A 24467-nucleotide genomic window follows, 5' to 3' on the forward strand; every position below is an offset into this window, starting at 1 on the left:
GATTCTAAGTTTGAGAACTGATTTATTTACTGATCTACCATAGACTTGCATCTGGTATGAAGATGTAGAAAGCAAAGAAGAGCTGCTTATTTTCTCAAAAGCTGTAAGAGTTGTGGAATACATAGTGTCACAAATGTACACACATGAAGGCTAAAAAGATCCCCTAAAACCATATTACTGCACACGTTGGTCCTTCTCGCCTGTTCTTCACTACTGCTGTAGACTTTTGCAGGAAACATGTTTTTTATGTGGCCTTTTCATAGTGTACTCTCTTGGTAAATAAATAAAGACTAGAGAGTTTTAAAAGTAATCTTGTATTTTCACTTAGCACTAATTTTCTCTGGAATAATTAGTTGTTTTGACCAGTTAGTTGACAAATAAACTAGAGGAGAGGGAAGGCAAGGAAGGTGTCAAAAACAACTGAAGGTATAGCTGAATATAAACTATGGTTATAGTGAATGGTTATGGTAGGCTTTTCAGTGGAAAAAAAGGCCAATTTTGATTTCCAAGGATTAAAGCACATAGCTTTTATTTAATTTTGTGGTAAGGCTTTATGTTATTTTTCTTAATCCAGCCTCATAGCAAGCAGCAACATGTCTTCAGAATTAGTACATAAATTACATTTATTTTTATTTTATTTTGCCTTTTTTGTATCAAGCCAAAGAGAGTTGGGTACTCTTTTTACCTTTTCTCAATCCATGGCTCATCTTTTTCAGTTTGGCTTTTGGGATGCTGCTGTTTGCCTCCTCCTTCCCAGCTGTTCACTAGAAGATTCGGGACTGAAGCCAATTCATTTGCTTTCCTACTTTATTACCAAAAATGGCAAAATTTTGCCAATGTTGTCATTTTTCCACTTCAATAATGGATAATAAAGTTGCACGTGGGAATTTTTGCATATCTTCAATTTTTTGAGTGTGGGTGGAATACTATTTCAGGCTCTTACTCTGAAATGCTAAAACATGAAAGACTGTATTATGTATTTTTTTCCCCATGTTAACCAATATTTTTAGCTTATTTCTGATTCATCTGAATCCAGGATAAGCTATCAGAGGCACAGAAACAAATGGTCATGTATATGCCATGGGTTTTTCCTTTCTCTGAACATCTTGGGAAGACACAGTGCTTGAGATACTTGCTTTGTAGAGAAGAGGGAGCAAGAACCCCCAAACTTCTGGCAAATGTATATTTTTTCTTCTTATATTTTACCAGAGGAGGAAGTTTTTGACATCAGCTGTAACTGATAGGAACTACTTTATATCTATGGAGGATAAATTCTACTGAATTTAAAGACATTTAAATACTATGTTGTACAGGGTGGTCTGTTTTAATGCTACTTTTAAATGCTGTATATCTTTATTAGAGAAACTTTGGACAATTCTTTTTTTTTTAAAGACGAGCAAAAATCTGTTCAGATTCCTATACTATATCCAGGGCCAGGTATGGACATTGTGAGGAATTACTAAAATAAATTATCTGAAAGTAATAAACTCTGTCACACCATACTGCTCATGTGAAGGTATCTGTAGTCTTTACACCAAATTAACATTGAATAATGTAGCATGTGTGTGCCTTCCTGCGCCAACTCTGCGATGTACTCATATGACTTCCACCATTCCTCCTTTAGTTGAAAGTTGTCTACACCTTTATTAATGAAAATATGTAGCTATAAAACAGTTTTGTTTAAGAAAGATTGTGAATTGTGAGTTACTATAGATTTTAAGGTGAAAGAGGAGTATGACATATATGATTCAAGAATTCTTGCAACTGTGTATATAATCTCCAGGAGCTAAAGGACATTTTTGTAGAGGACAAGCAATTTGATTTAAAGAATTAAAAAAGAAAAATAAAAAAGAAAAAATATTTCCTAGCCTATCCATTAATTTATCAGTTAGATTGTTGTTTTTTCTAAGGCACAAAATGTTCATCTTTTGTTCCTTGCCATCAGTAACAGAAACTTGTTACAAGATAGGTTGACCCACTGTCCATTGAGGATATACTCCTGGAAAATGCAGTGCTAGTGTTTTGACATACAGCGAAGCAGTTTTCAATGTAAAAGTCAATGTGACAGGGTGCAGATGCATGTGAGGACTTCAGATGCAGAGACAAGACCTGTGTTGTGGAGGATGGACATGCAATGGCAGGGCTTTCAGGATTGTCAGTTGGAAGAGGTACTGGCTTAGCAACAGCTGACTTTTCTGACCGGGCTCACTCTGAAAGAAAGAGCTCAGCTGCTTCCTACATGAGATTGATTGACCAATTTTCATTTATTACTGTGGGTATTCTTGCATTCTTCTACATTTTTGCTGTGCAAATTATCTTCCTCAGAATAATCAAGATCGATTAAAGCAGTCAGCAATAAGAGACTGAAAACTGGGGGTTATTACAATAATTAGCAGCAATATGTGATCTTAGGTGATGGGTAACAAAAGTCCAAAACTAAGCCTATTGATGAAATGGCTAGTAGAGTGCTCCTTTACCCCTAAACAGTCATGTTACTGGGGAGTGTCAGCAATTAGATGTTAGGGTAACCAGGAGTTAGTGCAGAAGCCTTAATTTTGGAACACATCTTGGAGGGTAACAAATCTTTTAAATATTTCTCTTAGTGTTGCCAGCCATGATGCTCTGTTAATATTTTATGTTTCTGAAATCAAATGCCTTTCTGAGGTAACAAATAAATCTCTTGGCCTCCTAAATGTATTGACTGAATTTTAATTTTCCTTCTAATAGCTTTGTTAAAATACATTAGATACCATTTAAAAATGGTAACATGTCAGTGGAATATGTAATACAAGAAAAAGACTAGGGTACTGACTGATAGTTCAAATATTTAACATTAATTTCTAGAACTTTTCAGCTGCCACATTTAATCTTTAAAAGAACAAATTTTAGAGGCTATGTAGTTTGGATTTCAAAGAAGGCATTGGATGTTTGGAGGATATGTAACTTATTCTCTCCTGAAAAAGAGAAATATTTCTCTTGTAATTTCATAAGGTGATCAGAACTGAATGTTCTCCTTCCATAGAATATTCTGCTCAACATAGTTCTTTAGGTTACAGATTTTAAGCAGCTGATATATGTGCTAAGGATGATGTGCTGTAGTGGCAATCAGCCTTTAGTCTGTGAGCCAAATGTAGCCCCTCAGGACAGTTGACCCAATCTGATACCTGCTTCTGAGACCTCATTGCACGCCGGGCCATGTGGTGATGGTAGCTGCTTCCTGTGGCTAGTGTCTTTCATTGTGGTCTCTAGTGCTTCCTTGATACATTTCTATGCACTGGCTTTTTAATTATGTTGCATGCACAAACACAGACATGCACTCACACATTTTCTTGGTGTCCCAGACATGCCTGGTAATGGAGTGTGTGCTGAGTCTACTTCGTGATCAGCACAGATTTCTCAAGCGTGAATTCTGTCAAACTAGCTTAGTTTCCTTCTGTTGAAGAGTGATCAGTTTAGTGGATAGAGGTGGGTATCTGATACTTTGTCTGTAATACTTTTACCTGTGGCATTTTCAAATACAAATTGAACAAGGATAGCCTAGATGAAACTTCTACGAGATCAGCGCAGAAGAGTTTGGAAAGCCACACACTGTTTTTTCCCTTCTAAAATGGAAGTACATATCAGGTGAGTTTCTGCAGGGATTTGCCCCAGGGCTAGCACTATTCAGTGCTTGCATTAATGATCCGGATGATGGAATACAGAATATACTTATTAAATTTACAGACTGTCCCTGTCTAAGAAGGATTAAGAGGTCTTGTAAGGATAGAGTTAGAATTCAGAATGATCTTGAGAAATTTATTTGAAAAAATGGGATTCTACTGATAAGGAACGAGTGTAAGGTACTGCATGAAGAAAAAGTAAGGGGAGAGAAAAGCATGGGTATGTGGTAGAAGCAGTTGTGTGGATAGTAGATCTGCAGATGGATAGTAGATCTGCAGAAGGGGATTTTGAGTTTATAGTGGATTACAAGCTGAATGTCATCCATGTCAAGCAGATAAAAGGAGGAAAATACTGTACTGGGAGGCATAAACAAAAGTATAGATTGTTAAACATTGAGCAATCTCTGTGCTCTATTCATATGGAGTGACCACTGTCCTCTACTCAGCCCTGTGGGTTCTAGTAGTGAATTCAACACATCAAGAAGGATGTGGACTAACCTGATAGTCAAGTAGGGAGCAATGGAAACTAGACTTATGAATAATGGTTTGGGTAAATTTCTGCAAGATGTTTGTATTTTTAGCTGTAGATAGAGTTGTTTTAGAGAAGGAGAGTAAACTTGAAGTACTTCTTAAGATCTTTCCAATCTGTGTGGTAAATTTAGTAGCTTCTTGAAAAAGTCAGATGACATGGTGTCCTGGAACTGACACCTGAACAGATCATCCAGCACCTTGATTGCAGTGGGTGCACACATATAAGATAGCTTATGTGAATGTATGTGAGGGCCAACTCTACAGCAAGTGTTGTGTCTGACACACACAACACTACTAGCATGTGTGCTCTAGTGTTCTCACAGAGCAGGGAACATGGCCTGTGGCCTTCTCCTGCACCTGCACAAAGGCAAGTGGACCACCCAGCCAAGAGGGCTGGGCATCCCTGCAGTTGCCTTATAATTTATGGTTGACATGACGCTCACATTTTTAATGGATTTGAATTTTCACTAATGGAAAATACTTGCTACTGTAAACAAAGTAAATCATGTTGTTGACAATTCAGTGCTGTATTTCACACATTGATAAGTTTGTGAATCTGTTGACACGCTACTTGATGTGGGTGCAAGGACATTTAATACCAGCAGTTTTCTCTCTCGTGTATGTAGACCAGCAGCATGCTTTGAAGGTGAAAAAAAAAAGAAAAAAAAAAAGAGGGAATCACGGTCATCAATGGCTGGCTGTGGTAAGCAAACCACAAATAAGATAACATTTGTGTTAGATAGAAGATGAAGAAAATTTTGAAAATAATTAATAAATCAAAATTTTCTGAAGAAAAAATATGTCAGGTTTTAAATTAAGAAAACAAAAATGTTAAAATAATTGCTGGTCAGACTGATGAAATAGATATTATGTAGAATGTTTGTTAAGTAGAGCAGGGAAGAATTTATGCTCTTTGAAACAGAGAATGGTGTCTGAGAAAAGGACACTCCATTGACAAGTGCTGTAGAGATCCAAGCTTGTGTAATTTATTTTCCCAAGTATATGTTTCAATAGTGTTAGTCCTTCAGAAACATATGTAGATCTGTATGTTTAAACTATCAGTTGGTATTTACTAAAGCTTTTAAATTAGAGCATGAGGTTGAAATATAGTGCATTTGTTTGTGGTTTGCTGGGACTGTGTGCATGTCTAAGGAATGCTCTGCACACATTGTTAGGAATAATCAAAAAGAAACTCTGTTGGCCTTTTGAGGGGGTAATGTTCTTCTAAGATACTACAAATAATTTGAAGGGATCCAGTCAGGATTTTATTTCAAAATATTTGTGCTGTACTCACCACACCCACTCACTCGCTTAATACAAGATTCTGTTGAAAAGCTTGTGTGCAGATGTAGAAATAATAGAGTCATGTAAAGGAACAGTAGACTAGCTCACATCTTAGGAATTTAAAAACACGTTATGGATAGATCATTCTTGTGTAAGGTAGTTAACTCATACAGTCCAATAGATTTTCAATTTCTATATCAGAGATTGTTTCTTGAAAATATAAGTAATACTGTAAATCAAGTGAAGATGGACATTATTTCTGTAGGTTGAGTGCAGCTGCAGAACTTTAGCAGTAAGGCACAATGTAAATTTATACATAAAAATGTCAGGGTACTGCAGAACTTCGTATGACATTGTTACTGCAAGTGCTGTATTAATAAACTAAAGGGGACAGTAGACAATTTCCTTCAGTTGTCAGTTCCCCAAATCTCTCCCTTCTATCAGCTGTACCTTTTCTCCACTGGTGATAGTGTCATTATGTTGAAACTGGAATTATATGTTTTTGATCTTAAGTTTTTTAGTGTGTGGCAGCATTATTAAAAATGTGAATGACTTCCTAGCGATGCACTTGAACACAGATAAAGGACAGTATTACATACTGAAGGTCTATTTCTGGGAATTCCTCTAGACTTCTATTAAAAAAAATAATTGAGTGGATTTCAGCCATCAGACATTTTGGCAACCGTCCATGATTTAAATAACATTTTGATCTCTATTCAGGATGTCTGTCTGACCAGAAAACTAAGACTACTATTTTTACATTTAGTTTGGTAGAGGTACTAAATTAAGTATGTATCATGTAAAAGATAAAATACTACTTTCATTTCCTCAAAAAGTGATTATCTAACATCAAATGAAGTCTTATTAACTCATCCAGTGTCTAAAAAAGACCTTGTGCATAGTTGTATGTATCTTTTAATATCTTTACTTTTTGTCTGTCTATATGGCTTTATTTACTGGCAGATAACTAGAAAAATACAATTTTTAGCTGACATGCTCAACTGTCATGTATTATTTAGTCATTTTGCGACCTGTTACAAATGTGTGCATGTATTTTAATGGATCAGTTCATTCAGAGGTAGTACTAAGTTACAACATTTAATCAGATTAGTTGTTTCTTGTCATAATAAATCAATAGACATTTCTTTTGATCATGTACATTATCCAAGTTTCAAGCAGAAGGAAAGCAGCTACCAAGATGGAGAAACCTTTATGCATCTTCCAGAAATTCCCTGTGCCAAGTTTCGTATTTACTGCGCATTGTTTCCAGGTGTACATAGCAAAAATGCTGTTGCTACTCTCTGGTATACTGTATGTTCTGTTTTGATCTGAGGGGTTGGAGTTTTCATTAAAAGTTTACCTGAGTTTGATCTGTCCCTCTACGTTAGATAATTCTATAATCCGCATTACCAGAATTCCTTACAGTCCCTGTGGCTGTTAACCCTGCAGCACCTTTGTGACAGAGGTGAAGTACCAGCACCTGTGGTTTGCAGGTAGAGAACAGAGGCCCGGGGAGAGAGAGATCATGCACCAGTTTTATAACATTCCTAGGTCTTGCCATGCATAGTAAGGGTTGTGGCAGTGGGAACTGTGGTTTGGGGCTACAAAAGTGGGGTGCACAATGCCATTTTAGTCATGTAGGTTCTGCACTCAGTGAATTAAGCGCCTGAAAATGAGATCTGCAACAGAGAATGTCAGTATATAAAATCTGAACTTCAGCATGCATTTGCAACTCTTCTAGGGGTGGTTTTACTGGGATTCACCAGCTGATATCTTTCCTGAGCCTAAGTACCTGTGGCTTCCTCCTAGGCATGGGTGACTGCTTGTTTAACTACACAAGTGATTAAAAAAATGAAGGTTCTGGTGAAGATGTGTTTAAAGCACTTCTTTAGGAAGTGGGAACAGAGGCCAGGGTTATCCTAGGCCTGAAGGGTTTTGCCCTGTGTCTTATTTGGGAAGGAGTGACCTGCCCTTGAGCACCAGGCAGGGCTTGGTTGGTGACACACTGCTGTGGCTGCCAAAGAGCTTGGCACTAAGGCATGTCACTAGGTGATCTTTTACAAGCTCATTTACTCATGCAGACAACTCATTTGTGCTTAGAGGTTGGATTTACTTAATAAAGATGGCGTAGACCCAAGGGATGTGATATTCATGGGTCAGAAGGAAGAATAATGGTAGTCCACTGTGGACAGTGTATTTGGGAAGTTCTGGGTTTGGCTCTCTTTCTGAATTTAGGCCTCTGTGACTTGCTGAAAATCACATCTTAAACTGCTGAGCCTGAACTCTAGTCAATGGATTGGGTTTTTTCTCCCTAGAACTTAAAAGCAGACTTAAGCTATTAAAAGAACTGCTGTTTCACAGACTAGTCATTAGCTGTGCTGCTGTTACTTCTTATTCAAGAACTCACATGGTTGAAACTCATTTTAAAAATAAGCTTGCGCGTACTCTGGTGACTTAAACTGGCAAAGGGGGAAGGGACAGCAAACAGCATCTTTTAGTATTGCTTCCTTTCTGCTGCTTTTCTGGCTGTAATGCAGAGGCAATTTAGTTAGGCTTTTTTTTTTTTTCTTCTCCCCTTTCATTTTTTATCTTCCTTTTTTTTTGCTACTCAAAGTTATTTTTTAAAATAGAAATAGAGAAGGCAGAAGTGGTGGTTGCTGCAGGAAAGTACTATGGAAACCTGTCACGACAACAGTTTCAAATGAAAGCGAATCTTCAGCGGTTTAAAAAGTCAAAAGTATTTGTCAGATTCTGGTGTCTCCTCTAGAGGCAGAGTTGAGAGGAAGGACGTGTATAGAGAGGTGTTGAGAAAATACATATTCTTGCTTTTCACTGGGGGAAGATACATTTCTGGGCTCAGCCTTGCAATTCTATATTCTGCAATGGACATATCAGGGACCTAAAATTGCCCAATTATTTAGTGTGTTATAATGCTGTGCTAACAATTGTCCTTTATGGTTGATTAGACACATTTACTGTAAAATAAAATCTAACTTGTAAGTGTTTCCAACTGTTTTTTTTTTTTTTTTTTTTTTTTTTTTTAAAGAGAAGATGGTCAGACTCTTCCCTTCTTGGAAGGAATTAACCAGAAAGCTGAAAAGAAGCTACTGGTGGTACATACAACAATAATTAAATAAATAAACCTTTAGTATACATTTCAGTTGTGGATGATTGTCCATGTTTTCCAGATGAAAAATGCAAAGCATGATGTGAATGTATTAGATGCCAAGCCACTTGATATTTGTTCTCTGTGCCCCTGCTAAAGAAAACGCTATCAAATTCATTTTGTTGTTACTAGTAAAGCCCTCAGAAGATAAAAAATGACGTGAATATAGTACTGCTAGTAATGTTATGATTGAGAGATTCACTTTGGTCTCCTGTTACATTCACAGTGCCTTTTAAAACTTGCTAGCTGTTTCAGCACTATGTTGATGCATAATAGTGTCGATACATATATATATATATATATATGTGATCGTGAATGTTTTTGAATTATAATGAATGTCTGGAATGCCAGTGATTAATTGCTAAAATACGGTGTCCAATGGCACTACCTGGGGATAATCTGAAAACGTGCAGTGAATTCAAATACCAAAGTATTTAATCTCCCTGTGGTCACTGAAGTTCCTGAGCATATTTTGTAACGTTTGTTGGTCATGTTCATTGCTACTAGAAGTACTGGAAAGCAGTATCTAGTAAATAGAGATTACGTAAAGGAGATTTTTTTTTTTTATTTAAAAAATGCTGCTTTTCTTAAAGGATTGCTAAGAAAAAAGAATAGAAAGACTTGGTGGTGGAAAAGTCATTCTAAACTAGTAGATTAATCTTTTATACTGTGTAGACATAGAAAAATAGAGACTTTCTGTTAAAACTAACAGGTTTCATTTTCACATTTTGGCTTAAATTTTTTACTGCTGAGCTAGAAACTAATAGATATGGTAGTAGTTTTGTTTGTCCTGTGAGAGCCTGATCTTTCAGATTTTGATGAGTCTGTGTGCATCTGTTAAAATATCTATACTGAATTAGAAACAGTTTATGGGATTGTGCAGAGTTTGTCTACTTTCAGATATGATATAGATTGTATTATATCACTTTGCCATTGTGCACTTGCCCTATATAGAGGTAATTTAGGAAGCTTAATTCAATTGATGTCCAACTGTGACACAGTATTTTTGTAAAAGTAAAATTCTTCACTGCTCCTAGCCTGTGTAAATGGTTATCCAAATTAGATTGACAGATTATGTGTCTGTTTTTTTTTTTTTTTTCCTGTAGGTGTTTGTGACTCATAAATGCAGAATTAGCCCAAAAATCAGTGACTGGATAATGGAATATTTGCAAGTACTTTACTGCACTTTTCAGTGCAGCACAACAAATAGCCTGCACTTTCCAGTGTTTATTTATAAGGATTTATTATTCTGTGACCCTGCTAATCCCATCATTTCTGTTCCTGTTTTATGATATTACAAGAAAGTGGTTTATAAATAGTTTCTATAAATGGGTATTCCTGAAAATACGTCTGATCTGAACAATATTTTTATATAACTGTCTTTTCTGGTAAAGTAATAGGTGAAAATTGAGAAGTCATTAATGTTTTATATCCCTTCACTCTGCTATGAATCATCACTTAACTGTTTGCCAAAATCTTTGTATTCTGTTTAGTGACAATTTTATATGCGAATCAGCTGGATAATTTTTAAATTCATTCCTGGTCCTTTTCTTTGAAGATTCATCTTGATTAATTTGGCCAGTTGCCAATGAAATGTTAAAACTTAATCTTTCATTGTAGATGATGTTTTAAATACATATTAACTTAGAGTTTAATAATGCTTTTCGAAGAATACAGGTAGTTTTACTGGTCCAAAATTGTAGATACTAAATAAATTCTAAGGAATTAGCAGTTATGCATTCTGCGTGTTATGGAAAAAAAAGTCAGAACACCTTAGAAAGCTATCAGAAACCACTTTGTGTGTTAGATCTTCCCACTGAGACTACTTAGTTTGAAATATGAAGCACTTAGTTTGGTTTCATACCAATTAGTAAATGTCATTTGTGATCACTAAAAAATTATTCCTCGTAGAATATCCGTCATGAAAACACAGGAATGTTTAATAACATTGAGTTCAGCTTTCTTTGCAGACAGAAATGATTCTGAATTAGAGACTGCTGCATAGTCTGCTTCTGTCTTCTGGTTGTCCATCTGTTTAGGTGGTTTCTCTGGACTGGAGACGTCAACCATTATGCCTTGTACAGCTCTGATGACAGTGCAAAACTGAAGCTGCACTAAGACTAGATAATATTATAAGGGTAAGAAGGTATCTGATTCTAATGCTTTTAAGATAATTAATGCAAATATGGTAATTGATTCATCCATTTATATGCAGAGGCATGGGCCACTGCTATGAACAGCTCAACTGTGAAAGGCTTTGTAAATAAAATATGCTGTAGGGGGAGAATGGAGGAGACTGAGTACAGTATGTGTCAGTATGAAAGCTGGAAACTAAGTTTAGGAGTTAAAAGTAGTTCCAAAGAAAAACATATGAATGGAAGGAGCTGTTAGGAGAGCAAGACTACAGGAGGGCTGGAGGATGAAATAAATGGGAGATGGATAAGGTGGAGCTGTGAAATAAGGAAGTGATGTTTGCCTTGCTACAGATCAAGAAAGGCAGGCTAAGATTAGATCTCATTGAAAGTAATTGAGGTAAGATTAGAATGAGAATCATAGAGGTTTTCCTGAGACTGGAATGAGAATCATAGAGGTTTTTTCTTTATTAGTCATTGCAGTTCTTTAATTACATTGGTCTAGTCTTTATAGAATGAGCTTAATCAAAACTGAAATAAGGTAGTCTTCCAAAGTCCTTGTTCATTCAAGTGTTTTGTACCAAATTGATTAAAATGATTTCTGATTTGGTTTAAATACTCAAAGGTAAACAGTTTGTGTGAAATTCTGCTAGGATTCCAGGGATGCAGCTGAGCAGAGACTGATCCTGGCTTTAGCTGGGTCTTTGTATAATCCATCCCAGTCTTTTAAATTGGTACTTTTGTGTATCTGTCTCTCTTCAAAACTAAGGATACACTGAGGTTCTTTCTCTCCAGATAAGATAGTATGTTATTGTTAAATGCCTCTCCCAGACTGTAATTCTATTTGTGGTTTGTACTGTTGACTGTTGATTGTTAACAGGTTCTGAAATAATGCAATTAGGTGATTCAAGAAAAAACATATAAAGCATTAATAAGCCACATCTGCATAGAGCAGAGTGAAAAATATGATCGACTAGCCATGATACTCATCTAAATAAGATAATATAATTCATTTTGCCTTTTTCTCAGGTTAAAAATCTGCTCTTTGTCTTAATCTTCTCTGAAAAATGGGTGTTTCATTGTGTTCTTGATTTGCTACTCAGTGACACATGAAATTCTACATTATCGTACATTTAGAGATGTTCTTATGGTAACAAAAGATTTAAAGCTTTGGATTAGCTTGAAATGGTATAGAGAGCTGAACAGTATGTTGCATTAGAAAGGAGAAATCTTGCATCAAAATACTGCAGTTCCTAGCTGCTGAATAATGTCCTCTGTTTGGAACAAGTTATACACTTAACTACTGTGCTTCTCCTCTTTTATTCCCCTCTTTACTTCTTCACCCCAAGTAAGTTCTTGCTTGTGTGAAGGTTTCAAAATGCATCCTTGGCAGGTAAGTGAAGTGAGGGGTGGGGACTGGCTTTTTTCAGTAGTAGAACAGGATCGCAAATGCATGTGCTACCTGCAGGTAAAACTAGGCACAGTATTTCTTTTTCTTTAGATGACTTCAGATTTTTTTTCTTCATAGTACAAGTTTTTGTATAGTATAGCTTTGCCCATTTATTTTTAAAGAGACTACCCATTTATTTTTGAAGAGACTAGATATATGAAATGTATTTCTTTAAATGTAGCATGTGTAACAGAAAGAGGTCAGTCTTATCATGCTTTTCCCAGTGGACAAATTAACAAGAGTGCTTGGAAGACTATACTATGCTTGGTGGGTAACACTGCCAACACTGAAGAAGTGTTGGTAGGTGTGCATACAGACGCTTGTACAGTACAGAAGCTAACCTCAGTGAAACTCAATGAAAATGACTGCTTGAGTCCTTTGTTACATTTTCCTGGAACTGTAAGCAGAATGAGGAGGGAAAGATGGAGCAAGAGAAGGATGTCTTCTGGCTCATTTGAACTAGCCTATCTCTGCCTTGGAAGGCCCTGAGCAGCCTGGTCTAGTAGACACTCTGAGCAGGGAGGTGGATTGAGTGATCTCCAGCAGTCCCTGCCAACCTCAACTGTTTGGTGATCCTGTGATTCTTCTCCAAGTTATCTGCAGACATGAAGTTTTGTACAGGTGGGAGATACAAGGAATTTAAACTTTGAATTAAGAAGAAGAAAAATATTTTGAAATATGATCCAACAGCGAATCTCTCATTGACAGAGGTCTGTAGTTAAATAATAAAATAATAACTGAAAAGAATTTAAAATAAAGTAACTTTTAAAAGTTCATTCCTTTTAAATATTTAAGGGCACTTCAGAGCTGTTGACAATACATGCACAGATTCCATAAATGAGATATTGTCACTTGCATAGGTAATTATTATCTTGTTGCAAAGACTAGCAAGAGAACAAGAAAACCCAGATGGCTTTGGTACATATTTAAATCATTAGGAGCATACCATTTAAAGGATATTTTGTCTGAAATTAGTTGTTTTTTTTTTTTTTTTTAAACAGAGAAAATAGATATTACAAACCTCCAGTAGCTAATTCCTAATCTTAATTGTTAAGACTGAGTTAAAAGTAAAACTTGACATTTCTGTTTTGTAATGGCTTTGTTCAACCAGTTAACAGAGTGAGCATGTACATAATGATGTTCTGAGGTGGGAGAAAACATCTGGTCTCAAGCTGCTGTCCAAAGATCAGAATTAGTAATGAGATTTTGTTTCCTTATACTTCTGTGCTTCAGTAATGGCACTTGAGTCTAACAGGTTCAAGTCAAGCTTGCACAAGGACAAGAGGTGCTACAACCTTGCCCTATACTCTCTGACCTTCATCAGAAAGTGATATATGTGTTTTTAACAGAGAAGCCACATCTTCAGATTAACTGGCCATCATTATTGATGAGGACTTTAGAGATTGATCAAATTGCATAAGAGATAAGTATTTTAAGAAGCTTGATTAGGCTCAGATGCCCCCATTTCCTTGTTTCCTTATAGTTTTTATCATTTTGTATGATTTCTACTCTGAATTTATATTTTTTCTACACTCAAATACAGCATTGTAGGATGAAATTTGTAATTATTATGGCCTAGTTGATGTAGCTGATCTGTCCTCAGAGATGCCAGATACTTTCTTTGAAATTGCTGTCACGTTGATAGCCTAAGGCTTGGTAAACTTTGGAATATTGCTTGATGTTTCATGAGGTAATTCTTTACAACAGTTCCTGATGCCTTTCTGTTCCATTAGCTTTTAGCCATCTGTTGCTTTGATTACACTATTATAGAGAATAAGTGTTTTGGCAAGCTATTTAGCTGTGTTGAAAAATCTTGTTTCTTTGCTTTCTAGTATTTTATTGCTGCTGTTTCTTTTTTTTTTTTTTTTTCTTCCCCTATCTTTTTCTTTCAACCTTTGTAGTGCAATGCTTCTTGTTATTTACTTCTTGTTATTCTAAGAAACAAAAGTCTGACCTAGTTTGAGGACATGATGAGGCTTATGGCTGTTTATGGCTGTGCTTTATGGCTGTTTTCCTTTCCTGTGAAGGTCTTTTTACCAAAAGAAGTTGTGTATTCCAAACATGGTCTGACAGAAGGTAGATATTATAACCTAACCATATTTAAATGTTTAGCTTTGGCATTCTTGCCTCTTAAGGCTTAAAATGTGCTTTTCTAGAGTCTAGGCAATGTGTTATGCCAGTATTACCTTCTATAGAAAATTATAACATCTTAACTACTCACTTCTCCCAGTGCTGCAAAGGTCAAAACAAGAACAACTGTAAGATCATTAGAAAGAAGTCTGTATTATCTGGCTTTACATTGTCCATTTGACCTTTTCATGTATTGCTCAGATTTTAAAGATGAACAGAGTAAAAGACAGATGGGGTGCTAATGAACATAGAGATGTGCTTCCCTAAGTAAGTTCATTTTTAGGAGTTGTGATATATCAATTAATTTTTTTAAGGCATGGACTTTTGGAAATGAAATAAAATACTGTTTTTAGACTGCAGCTGAATTTCATTGGCATTTAATTTCTACTTTTAGTTTTTTGTTAATCCTTCCTGCAATTAAACTAGCTGAGTGATACTGCAAAGAAAGAATTCCAACAATTCTTAGTAAATTATTAATTCTCCTCAATAGGTCATTTTTCCTTGCTTTTGTGACTGAGGTGGCTGAGTTTCTTCTTTCACTGCTTACCTGCTTGAGCTCTTTAAATTGAAATGCAACTTCTCCTGGAGTAACTTCTCATTTTTTTCACTTTTGGTGTCTGTAAGAGATGACTAAGAACTACTTGTAATTGGTAGATGCAAGTGCTTACAAACCCTTCCTCAATCACTTGGTCTTCAAGTAGTAGTACTTGTCATTAGGGGTAGTAATGTTATTTATGGGAAAATTATTTGAAGGAGTCAGTGTGTTGCAATGGTAGCAAGAGGGGAGAAGTAGTAAATACTGTGAATGAAGATCTGACTAGGAATTTTCAGCCATATGAGGGGGTCTTTATTTTGAATTATTTAACTGACCTTGTAAAGCTGTGCTGTGTTGGAAATTGTGACTGCTGTCTCATACAAGCAAAATGACCTGTGGGAAGCAGATGTAGAAAAGTAACTGAAATAGTTCTCAATATAGGAAATCTACTATCAAATGAAATTGTTTAATACAAAGTGCCAGTCAAAGATACTTAGAAGTATCATTCTGGAAAATCTTTTTGCAGTTACTCTGGGAGGACTGCAATAACCTTCTGTCAGAGAATATATGTTCATTTACAAGTTTGATTATTTTGATGTGTGTCTGGTTTTAGGGTTATTGTATTTTAATGCTGATTTTTTCTTGATGGCTAGCAAATGTTGTGTTTTGTTCAAAATATTATTAATGGTATTTCTTGCTTGCCACATTGTCAGACCACTCAGTTAAAGTGATACCTGGACTAAATAGTAATTATGGATCTTCCTTCAGCTAAGCAACATATGTAATTCTTTTTTTGTACTGTGTTATGCTTTTAGTGCTTGTGTATGGGGCATGGTGAACATTTTACTACATGAGAGGTGAGGATGTGGCAGCAAACTGAAATCACAGCTGTTGAGTAATACATGTATCTACACATGTATATATGTAGTGAAAACTTTCTTTTGTGTTCCTGCCACAGGCTTTCCTGAACAGTGTCATTTGTTCTTTGCATAATAATAAAGATTTTCAGTCAGAATCGCTGTTCTGATTTTAGTAAGCAAACCAGAAATGTTCTAGTGTGCATTAGTAGCTATGGAATGTCATTTCTAAGTGAGGGACTAGTCCAATTTACTTCTCCCTTTGTGATGCTTCCAGACTGTCATGTAAAAGAACATTTCCTCAGAGAGTTGTTCTGATTATGTGGTGCAGGCACTTGTGAAATTTAACTACATGACAGTTAGCAATTAATTAGATTTATAACGCTGCTTCTCTATGAAAGTAGTTCTAATTGTCTCAGGTAGTACTGGCCGTAAATATTTTGGGCAATTAACACATGTTCAATTGAGAAGGAAGTTGATAGTCCACATGGGTGAGGACCCTGCAGCATGGGGTCATATGGACAGATTTGCACTGGATAAAGAAATAATGAAGTGGAGTTCCCCAAGACAGCACTGACTGGAGAAGAAGGGTCCACATGGTGAATCCCATACCCTGAGAAGGTAGAGTGTGAGTTTGGAAGCTGTGTTTGTAGCACCTGAGCCAGTTAGTTTTGCCTGTCATCCACGTTTCTTATTTTTGTTTCAGCCTCATGCTGGGAACCTTCTTGTCCTCAGATTAGCTCAGTGTCATCACCACACTCACATGTGAGAAGCAGGCTTTACATTTCTAATGATAAAAAAGAATATTGCTCTGTATTTAGCTGTGCTTTCAGAAGATTGTTCTGATAACACTAGTGGCAATCATAAAATAAAAGACTGTAATGTTTGACATTATAAACCAGTTGCAGTATTGGCAGTTGACAGTAGAAAATTACTTGGTTCCATCCTAGGAGATATGTTCAAATTAGAAATGCAATATGTATTTATTTAAGTTTCTAATGACATTTCTATCTAGTCTTCACTATTATCTTTGTGGGAAAGGAAGTGACCAATTGGGGTTCTGCTCTGCAGAATGACTGTAAATGTCATGTTGGGCTGGACAGCATCTTCTGGGTTATTGAGTCTAATCACCAACTCTTGAAAACAACAATGTGGTATAATTGTGGGGGAAAAAAAAAATCATACTTAATGACTGCATGTCAGTTTTTTCTTCTTGTCTATGATGGTCTACAGATCCAAATAGGATGGAATAAAATGAATCAAAAAATGTTAGTAAAATGAACAGTTCTCAGTGATAGAGTAAATGAGCAAATATGTTTGGTACAAACATTTCTTCATAGTTGCTGCTGAATGAGTATCTTTATGTTTTGCTAAAACATAAATGGAAACATGCATGCCTTTTTTAAGTGGTGGCTAATATCATCCTTCTGGCCAGGCTATTTAATGTATTGTCTGATGGATACTGAGAAACTTTGATGTTTTTAAATATTTGTGAGTGTTGCTTTCATGGTAGAACTTGCTTTTGAGCAATTCATTTTTTTTTTCCTTTCTTGTTTTTCCTTCATATGTTGAACTGATGATTCACTGAGTCTTCCTAAGCTCTTAAATTTGTGGAATTTAGTTTCCATATATCTATAACATATTATGTTGTGACATGCCAGATGGAGGAGTACTTTGAATGGAGAAGGGTATTATTGGTGGATTTAACTCCATCTCGCCTTAGCTCCCTGCTTCATTATAATTTTTTCAATCTGAAGATCACTGTAGTTAATCTTTGAGTAGGTAGTGTTGTAGGTCTACAGTTTGTGAGGTCATGGTTTTATTTCACTTGTGTATGGTTGTGTTCATGCACATTATATTGTACTGCTAACATATTATTAAATGCTGTACTATTTTTCTATGTCCCCATCTCTCCTGATTGTCATAACTTATAGTTTATGGCACATGTACAAATACTTTTTAGGATGATAATTTATTGTGTAAGAGAGTATTACCTTGTGAGAAGCAGAATTGTGTTTTGCTGTTGCTCTACCTGCCCATGCATTTTTACATAGTAAAGCCAGCCTGCTTCGTGTTTGGTAAAAACTACTACTTCTGAGCCTTCATTTACCAAAAAGGAACATAGTATCTTATGGACAGAGATTCTAAGAAGAGCACTTACAAATCGTTCAGTGTAGTTGCCTGCAGTGTCAGACAACTTGATTATAAAATATTGCTAATAGAGTCATTAAACTGCATCTCAAAAATAGTTATATTATTTTCCCTATAGTTCCTGGTGAGTAGCTGTTCTGAATATTATTCTCCAATGTGATTCCATTTTCCATTGTAAATCAATTCTGTAGTCAGATGGGGTTTTTTACTTTGAATGCATGCTTTCCATTTGATAAAAATTGTGGCACTTTTACATCTCAGAAATGTTTAGCTTTAAGCTTTCTCAAATAAAATGAAAATATTAAGGGCAAATTCTTATAAATAAAGTCTGTTGGTAGTGGCAAATTCTGCAATAATGATTCTCAGATTTTTTTTTTCTGTTGTCTATTAGTGATAAACAGTCTAATTTTGAGATGTATATGCAAGCCTGAAAGTACAATAATTTGTTTTCTTCCTGCTTACCAACATTTTCTTCGCACATAATAATTTTTGTCCCAAGATATGCTCCATTTTTTTTTAACATATTATCTAAATCTAGAAACTATCTGCATCAAAAATGGAGTTCTCTTAGGACTAGTGATAAACCAACAATGGACTTTATATAGCCTGTCTGGAGCTATAAAACAAACTGTTTTTTGAGGAGAGAAAAATACTATATATGGAACAAACAAACCAGATATTTTATTGTGTGCTGTCAGAGTTTTAATATATCTCTAATTTCAGTTATGCAGGATGAATACATGAGCTAGAAGCCCTGTGTCAGTGGCCATGTCCACAATTTAAAGCAAGTAACAAATAGGTCACCTGAATAATCTTTGTTCTATTCTGATTTTAACTTTGGTACTAGATTTGGAAGATAGCTTAAGTGCATAGCAGGTTTTCATAATGATGTATTTTGGTTATTCTCTAACTATTCCTCACTTTAGAATTAATTGTTTGACAAATTTTGGCTAAAACCAGTTCTTTTGAAACATAGCTCAGGCCCTGTCGGAACACATTTTTGTGTCTTTACTGACCAGCAGTTGCAGTTAGTTTGCTAAGCTGTGATGTGGGAGCTCTGAGATTTATCTTTTGCCTGAAATTATTTGTGCATATACCACCTCTTTGTCAGGAAAGTGTCAGATCATCAGTTATTCAAGGCTGAGTAGTGCCCTGCTCACCTTTTTAAGTTGTTCTATTTTTTTGTTAGTTAATACATTAACATTAGAGTCTGACTGAAACCTGACTGACTGCTCTTACTATAGTAGTAATTTACTGATTTTATATTACTGACTCTCTAGTTTTATAATTGTCTAAGTACTCTATAAGAATTAGAACAATTTCAACAGGAAAGACCGATAAATGAGGTGAGTCTCTTCTATCTTTACTTTTCTTCCTTTCAGTTTCATTCTCTTTCTTCCTTCCAGTTTCTTTTCATTCTATTCCCCGTCCTCTTCCAATTTATATTTTCTTTCTCTTGTTCATTCTGTCCCCAAATTCCCTCCTTGCATTATACTACTCTTCATTTTCTGACATCCCATTAATCTTCCAGTCTTTATGGCTTACTTTCCCACCTCCACAAGCACACCCACAGGATGCTTAGAAATTTTACAGCATACCCAGTTGTCAAGAAACTAAACCTACAAGTCCCAGCCCCATAATACTATGCTGGGAATGCTCATTAACTCCCACACTGTTTGGAAAAAGAAACTGGTACAGTTAGCATAAGGTCTGCAAACCATAATACATGCCTAATATTCCCTTGCTTTCCACTAAACCTGGAAACTCCTCCTTGGAGTTGGGGAAGGAGATGAGATCTGGCTTCTTTGCTTCAACTATCATTCTCATCTTTGCAAAAACCCTAGAAAGAGTGACATGAATGTGTAGCTACAGTTCTGTGTCCTTTAACATTAGGTTTGAGGAGCATGCACTGTTCATCAATGGATCAGAACAGCCGTTGTAGTAGGTGAACGTACCAGCAAGTGAATCCCCGGCACAGCCACCACATCATAGCTTTACTGCTGTGGTATCAGTGCAAGTTCCGCACACTTGAAGGAGAGGTGGTTAGACCGTCATTCTTTGACCCCAGAGTGTCTGGCTGAAAACAGCAGTGACCTGGGGAAGATGAAGCAGAGTTGCACTGGTCTTGCAGCAGACTCGTTTTCAGTGTTAGTGGCTACTACTGCTGCAGCCACCAGCAGGAGTGCAGTGGTGGAAGGTCTCCCTGCCAGAGGAGCGTCCAGGTGGAGTTTTTAGTGGGATGTGCTTGTGGTCTCAGATGCTTCTGTCCAGTCCAGGTGGCAGGATTTCTGCCAGAGCATGTTCTTTACCGCTGGCAGAAGTCACTAAGAAAAACGACAAAAGACTGCATCTCTAATGTGTGTGTGATCAACTGATCGACCCCTCCACTAATTGCCTGTGAATGCTAAATAAAAAAGCAGTATTCAGTGTATGGATGACAGTGCTTAGTTTCCAAAGGCAATAATTTGAGTCTTTTCTCTTGCTAAATAGCACCCATGCCAGTGTTTAGTGTTGCTCAATGGAATTATCATCAGATTTAATCTTAATCAAAGGTCTCTTAAACGAGGGACCTGAACAGGTTTTTTTGAATAATTTTGACTCTCCTGTATTTTAAAAACCTGTGAACAATGCAGAGACACTTGAGCTTAGTTTTTTTTTGTTTTGGTTTTTTTTTTTTTTTTTTTTTTTTTGGCTATGGAAATGATCACTGTGTTGCTTTGTACTCTTAATTCTGCTGTGAGAAAGACGAAGTTATTGTCAGTGTTAGAAACAGGAATGTAGAAATACAAGCTTAAATTCTGCAGTAGTCAGTAGTGTAGGGGCTTGACCTGCTTGCATCTGTTTGTCCTTGGTTATTTTTTTTTTAAAGCCTGTATCATATTTAATTAACTGTTTGGCACTTAAATGACAGTACAGTAACGGATACCGCATGTTAAAACAGTATTACTAGCTACACCATAGCTGAATATAGCTGTACTGTAAGTAACCTTGGAATTATTGGATCAATCACTGGTAACCCACCCCAGGTTAGACATTGCCAGCAGTGCTTCCAGTTCCCTTTTTTTTTTCTGTTCTTATTCAGAGGATAATGCCAAAGGAAGCTAAGCAAAGCATTGCTAAACAACAAAGGAAATCAGTCCTCTCCTTTACCCGCTGTTCTCTGTTATGCTGTAAGGATGCCAGTTATTTAATGTCAGATGAAATGAATTAACAGACTGAATTTAAAGATGAACTTGCACAGTAAAATGATGCCTCATCATGGATAAAAACCCCCTATAGTACAGTTAAAGATAATAATGATTTTTTTTTTTTTTTTTTTTTTTTTTTTTTTAATTTATAGAATCCTACTCAGGTGGGAACTGCTCTTCAGGTTTTCCACAACCTTGGGACTTTGAAGGATACCATTGCTAATGTGGTGGATGGATACTGCACAGTCCTGGAGGAGAACATAAAAAATGCTTTGGATATCAGAGTATTGACCCAGCCATCTCAAACTGTTACAAGAGGTATGATGCTTGTTTTACAGGGAAAGATAACGGATTTTTTTTTTTTTCGCAGATGTACAGTATGTTGTCAAATGAAAGAAACTCTCACATCCAAGCCTGTTATAGGAACATTTCCTTGCTTGCTTTAACCAGTGGAGGACGGGACTAGACATGTCTTGGAAGTCATCTAATACAAAGCCAAAATTGGGTCTGTCTGTTGTTACCAGGCTCAGAGGTTTTCCTTTATTCCCCACTCCTCTCTTTTTCCTGACTTGCTCAGAAAATTGTCCTCATTAGTTTACAACTTTGCAGCATTTTCTTAGCAGTTTACCATGAAAAGATGAATCCAAATTCTGCTTTCTTTGTGTTGCTGGGAGGATCATGGGTAGAAATTATTTGCAAGCAATGGTACAAGCCTGAAACTGCATTGTGATGCTGTTGTCAGATGGGAAGTGTTTCAAAGCAGTATATTCAGTATGAAGGTATGTTGTACTGTTAAACATTTAGTTCTGATGTGTTAGCTCAGATACCAAAGAATACTGAGGAGTTGGGTGGGCAGGCAAATTTGGACTTCAGCAGTGTGAACATTTAAAACTTTAAAAAAAAAATTTTTGCAACAAGTTGAGAATCCAAAACCATGATCACTAGCATAATAAAGAAATAATAGAGCCCTTCTCAAGAAAAATGGTGGTTTATAAGCTGCATGCCCTTCAGCTGGAATATCACTTTTTTTTAGCAGTTTGCCTATGCATTTAAGTCCTGATCTGGTGATACCTGTCTTTTTCACAGCTACTGTCTCTGCCATTACACTTTGCTATTACATCCTACAACAGTGCTCATTGGTATTACCTTGGTGTTTCTGTGGAGGTCTGAATTGGTAAAGCAGGTAACAGTTGTGCACATTGAAGTATCCTCACTGAACTTCAGAGTTTAGTTGACTTCTTAGTTGAGACAACTGAGGCCATTCACAAAACTCTGTTTTGAAGCTATTTTAGGCTGCTTTGATTTAAAACAGAAAAACTCTTATGTCCGAGTGCACAGAGATCTATATTTCTGATATTTTAGTTTTCACATGTGAAAGCTGAGATGTGCTGCTGTGTGTTTTTAAAAACCATTTAGGTGGCCCTGGTAGAGCTGCTATGCCAACACCTGGGAACACAGCAGCTTTTCGAGCAGCCCTCTGGACAAACATGGAGAAACTCATGGATCAGATCTGTGCTGCTTGCGGACAGGTACTCAGCAAATAATTCTCCTTTGTCTAGTCATGCAATTTTGCATGTAAGATATTAGGTGTCACTTTTTCCTCTCAATAAATTCTTTCTTACAGGTGCAACATTTGCAGAAAGTACTGACAAAGAAAAGAGATCCTGTGTCACACATCTGCTTCATAGAGGAAATAGTTAAGGTAAAGTTTTAATTTATCTGAATATGTTTTAGAAATTCCGCTAAGGAAAACGTGATGAGAGAATGCTTTTGTTTACAATTTTACAGTTCCATAAAAATTTTATAATTAAATTAATGGTAAAGTGTTGAAAGTCAAACTAACATTGAAATCTATATTTATGGTCTGTGGGTTACATCTGTAGGGTGTAAACATGTTCTTTTTATAATAATTTCTTTTGTTTTCTTTAAAGGGAGCTGATAAGGCACCACTGTCAGTTTTTATTACTGATCATTAATGTCATTCCATAAAATACCATGTGATTTGAGTAATTAATTAAGTCTGTTAGTTTGCATAGGAGAATGTGTCTTCATCTAACACTTTCAGCCATCTGTTTCTCTACTTCTTGGCAATTTCTTCTCTGAAAAATAATCGTGGCTGTTCTTTTGAATACCTATTCTTTTCCATTCAGTTGCACTGTTTTCTATTCATATTTGGAATAATTTGATTAATGGTCTCCTTCAGTGTTAGGAACATAATTACTGAACCTATCTACCTTAGTAGATGAGAAGAAACAAAAACAAAAGATGTGTTTATGCAGATATCTGCTATTCAAAGTATGGGGCTGGATTTTTAATTTACACGAACGTAATTTTTTAAATACTTTGGGGAAACTCTTCATATGCAAACATGGTCTGCTCAACAGTGAAAGCAGATAATGAAGGTTAAATACAGCATTTAAGTTTATCTGCCTGTCAAGCCCATCACCTATGAGGCACTTCAAGCTTCTCTTTCATTGTTGTAAAAAACCTCCAAAACCCAGACACAAAACACCTCAAAAAGTTTATAAACTTTTAACATATTTTCTTCATTAAAATGCTTAATCTGGCAAAAAAAAATATCTGTTGCTGCCTGGGTGGAGCCCTTCAGTAGATCAGCATGTCTAAGGAGAAACTCTGGAAGGCTCATAAAGTTTGGATGGAAAGGGAGCTTAGATGAGTGAGCTTTCAGTGTTTGTGAGTGGCTCTCACCCTGAGCCTGTGCTTCTCACTTTCCGTCTTCTAGAACAGCACTTGAAAAGTGGATAGGAGTTTTTCCAGTTGTTGAGGATGATAATAAAGGAAATCTTTTATTAACCTGGAGAATAAATGAACAGGGAAAATGAATCTCAATAGAAGGTAGATGCAGAGTAAGTAAAAACTCATTGGAAAATAAAATAAAAGGCTTTTGTCATGTCATATGCTAAGCATATTCTATGATCTCTCTGATTACACTTCCTTACCTTTGACTTCATACTGCAGTATTGCATCTAAGTGACAAATTGTATTTCCCAAATAAAATCCATCTATTTGTTTCTCCACAGTTACCACTCTTCCAATTAATTTGCTCTTCAACAGGTGTTTTGGTGTAGTATAACATCAAGCTGGACAGTTGTCATTCTTGATAGGTAGCTAAGGAGTAGTGGTACATCCTTGTCTGATGCTACCAGGACTCTCTCATCATGACACGGTACTGCTGATAGCACTGATGCTTTACTTTCTTCTTACCTGAGATGGTTGAGTGTAGCACAATGTTTTTCTTGGCCCTTCTCACAATTAGACCATTTGTTTTAGTGTCCCTTAAAAAAGGTATGGCCCCAGCCTGCAGGTGGTGAGGTCATACCGAACAGCAGAGCTGTTGTTTAGACAAAGCCAGACAAGTACTAC

General features: G+C 36.2%; 1 protein-coding gene across 1 annotated transcript in view; it reads left to right on the top strand.

Moving 5' to 3' along the window:
• Nucleotides 1-24467, top strand: part of COG5 (component of oligomeric golgi complex 5) — a 188705-nt gene that overhangs the window by 101452 nt on the left and 62786 nt on the right. The window contains exons 8-10 of the mRNA XM_032996224.2: nt 21236-21401; nt 22500-22612; nt 22708-22785. Coding sequence (XP_032852115.2) covers nt 21236-21401; nt 22500-22612; nt 22708-22785 — 357 coding nt within the window. The remainder of the gene's footprint in view (nt 1-21235; nt 21402-22499; nt 22613-22707; nt 22786-24467) is intronic.

The sequence above is a fragment of the Tyto alba genome, unplaced genomic scaffold (assembly GCF_018691265.1).
Source record: "Tyto alba isolate M040663 unplaced genomic scaffold, T.alba_DEE_v4.0 Super-Scaffold_2, whole genome shotgun sequence".
NCBI lineage: Eukaryota > Metazoa > Chordata > Aves > Strigiformes > Tytonidae > Tyto > Tyto alba.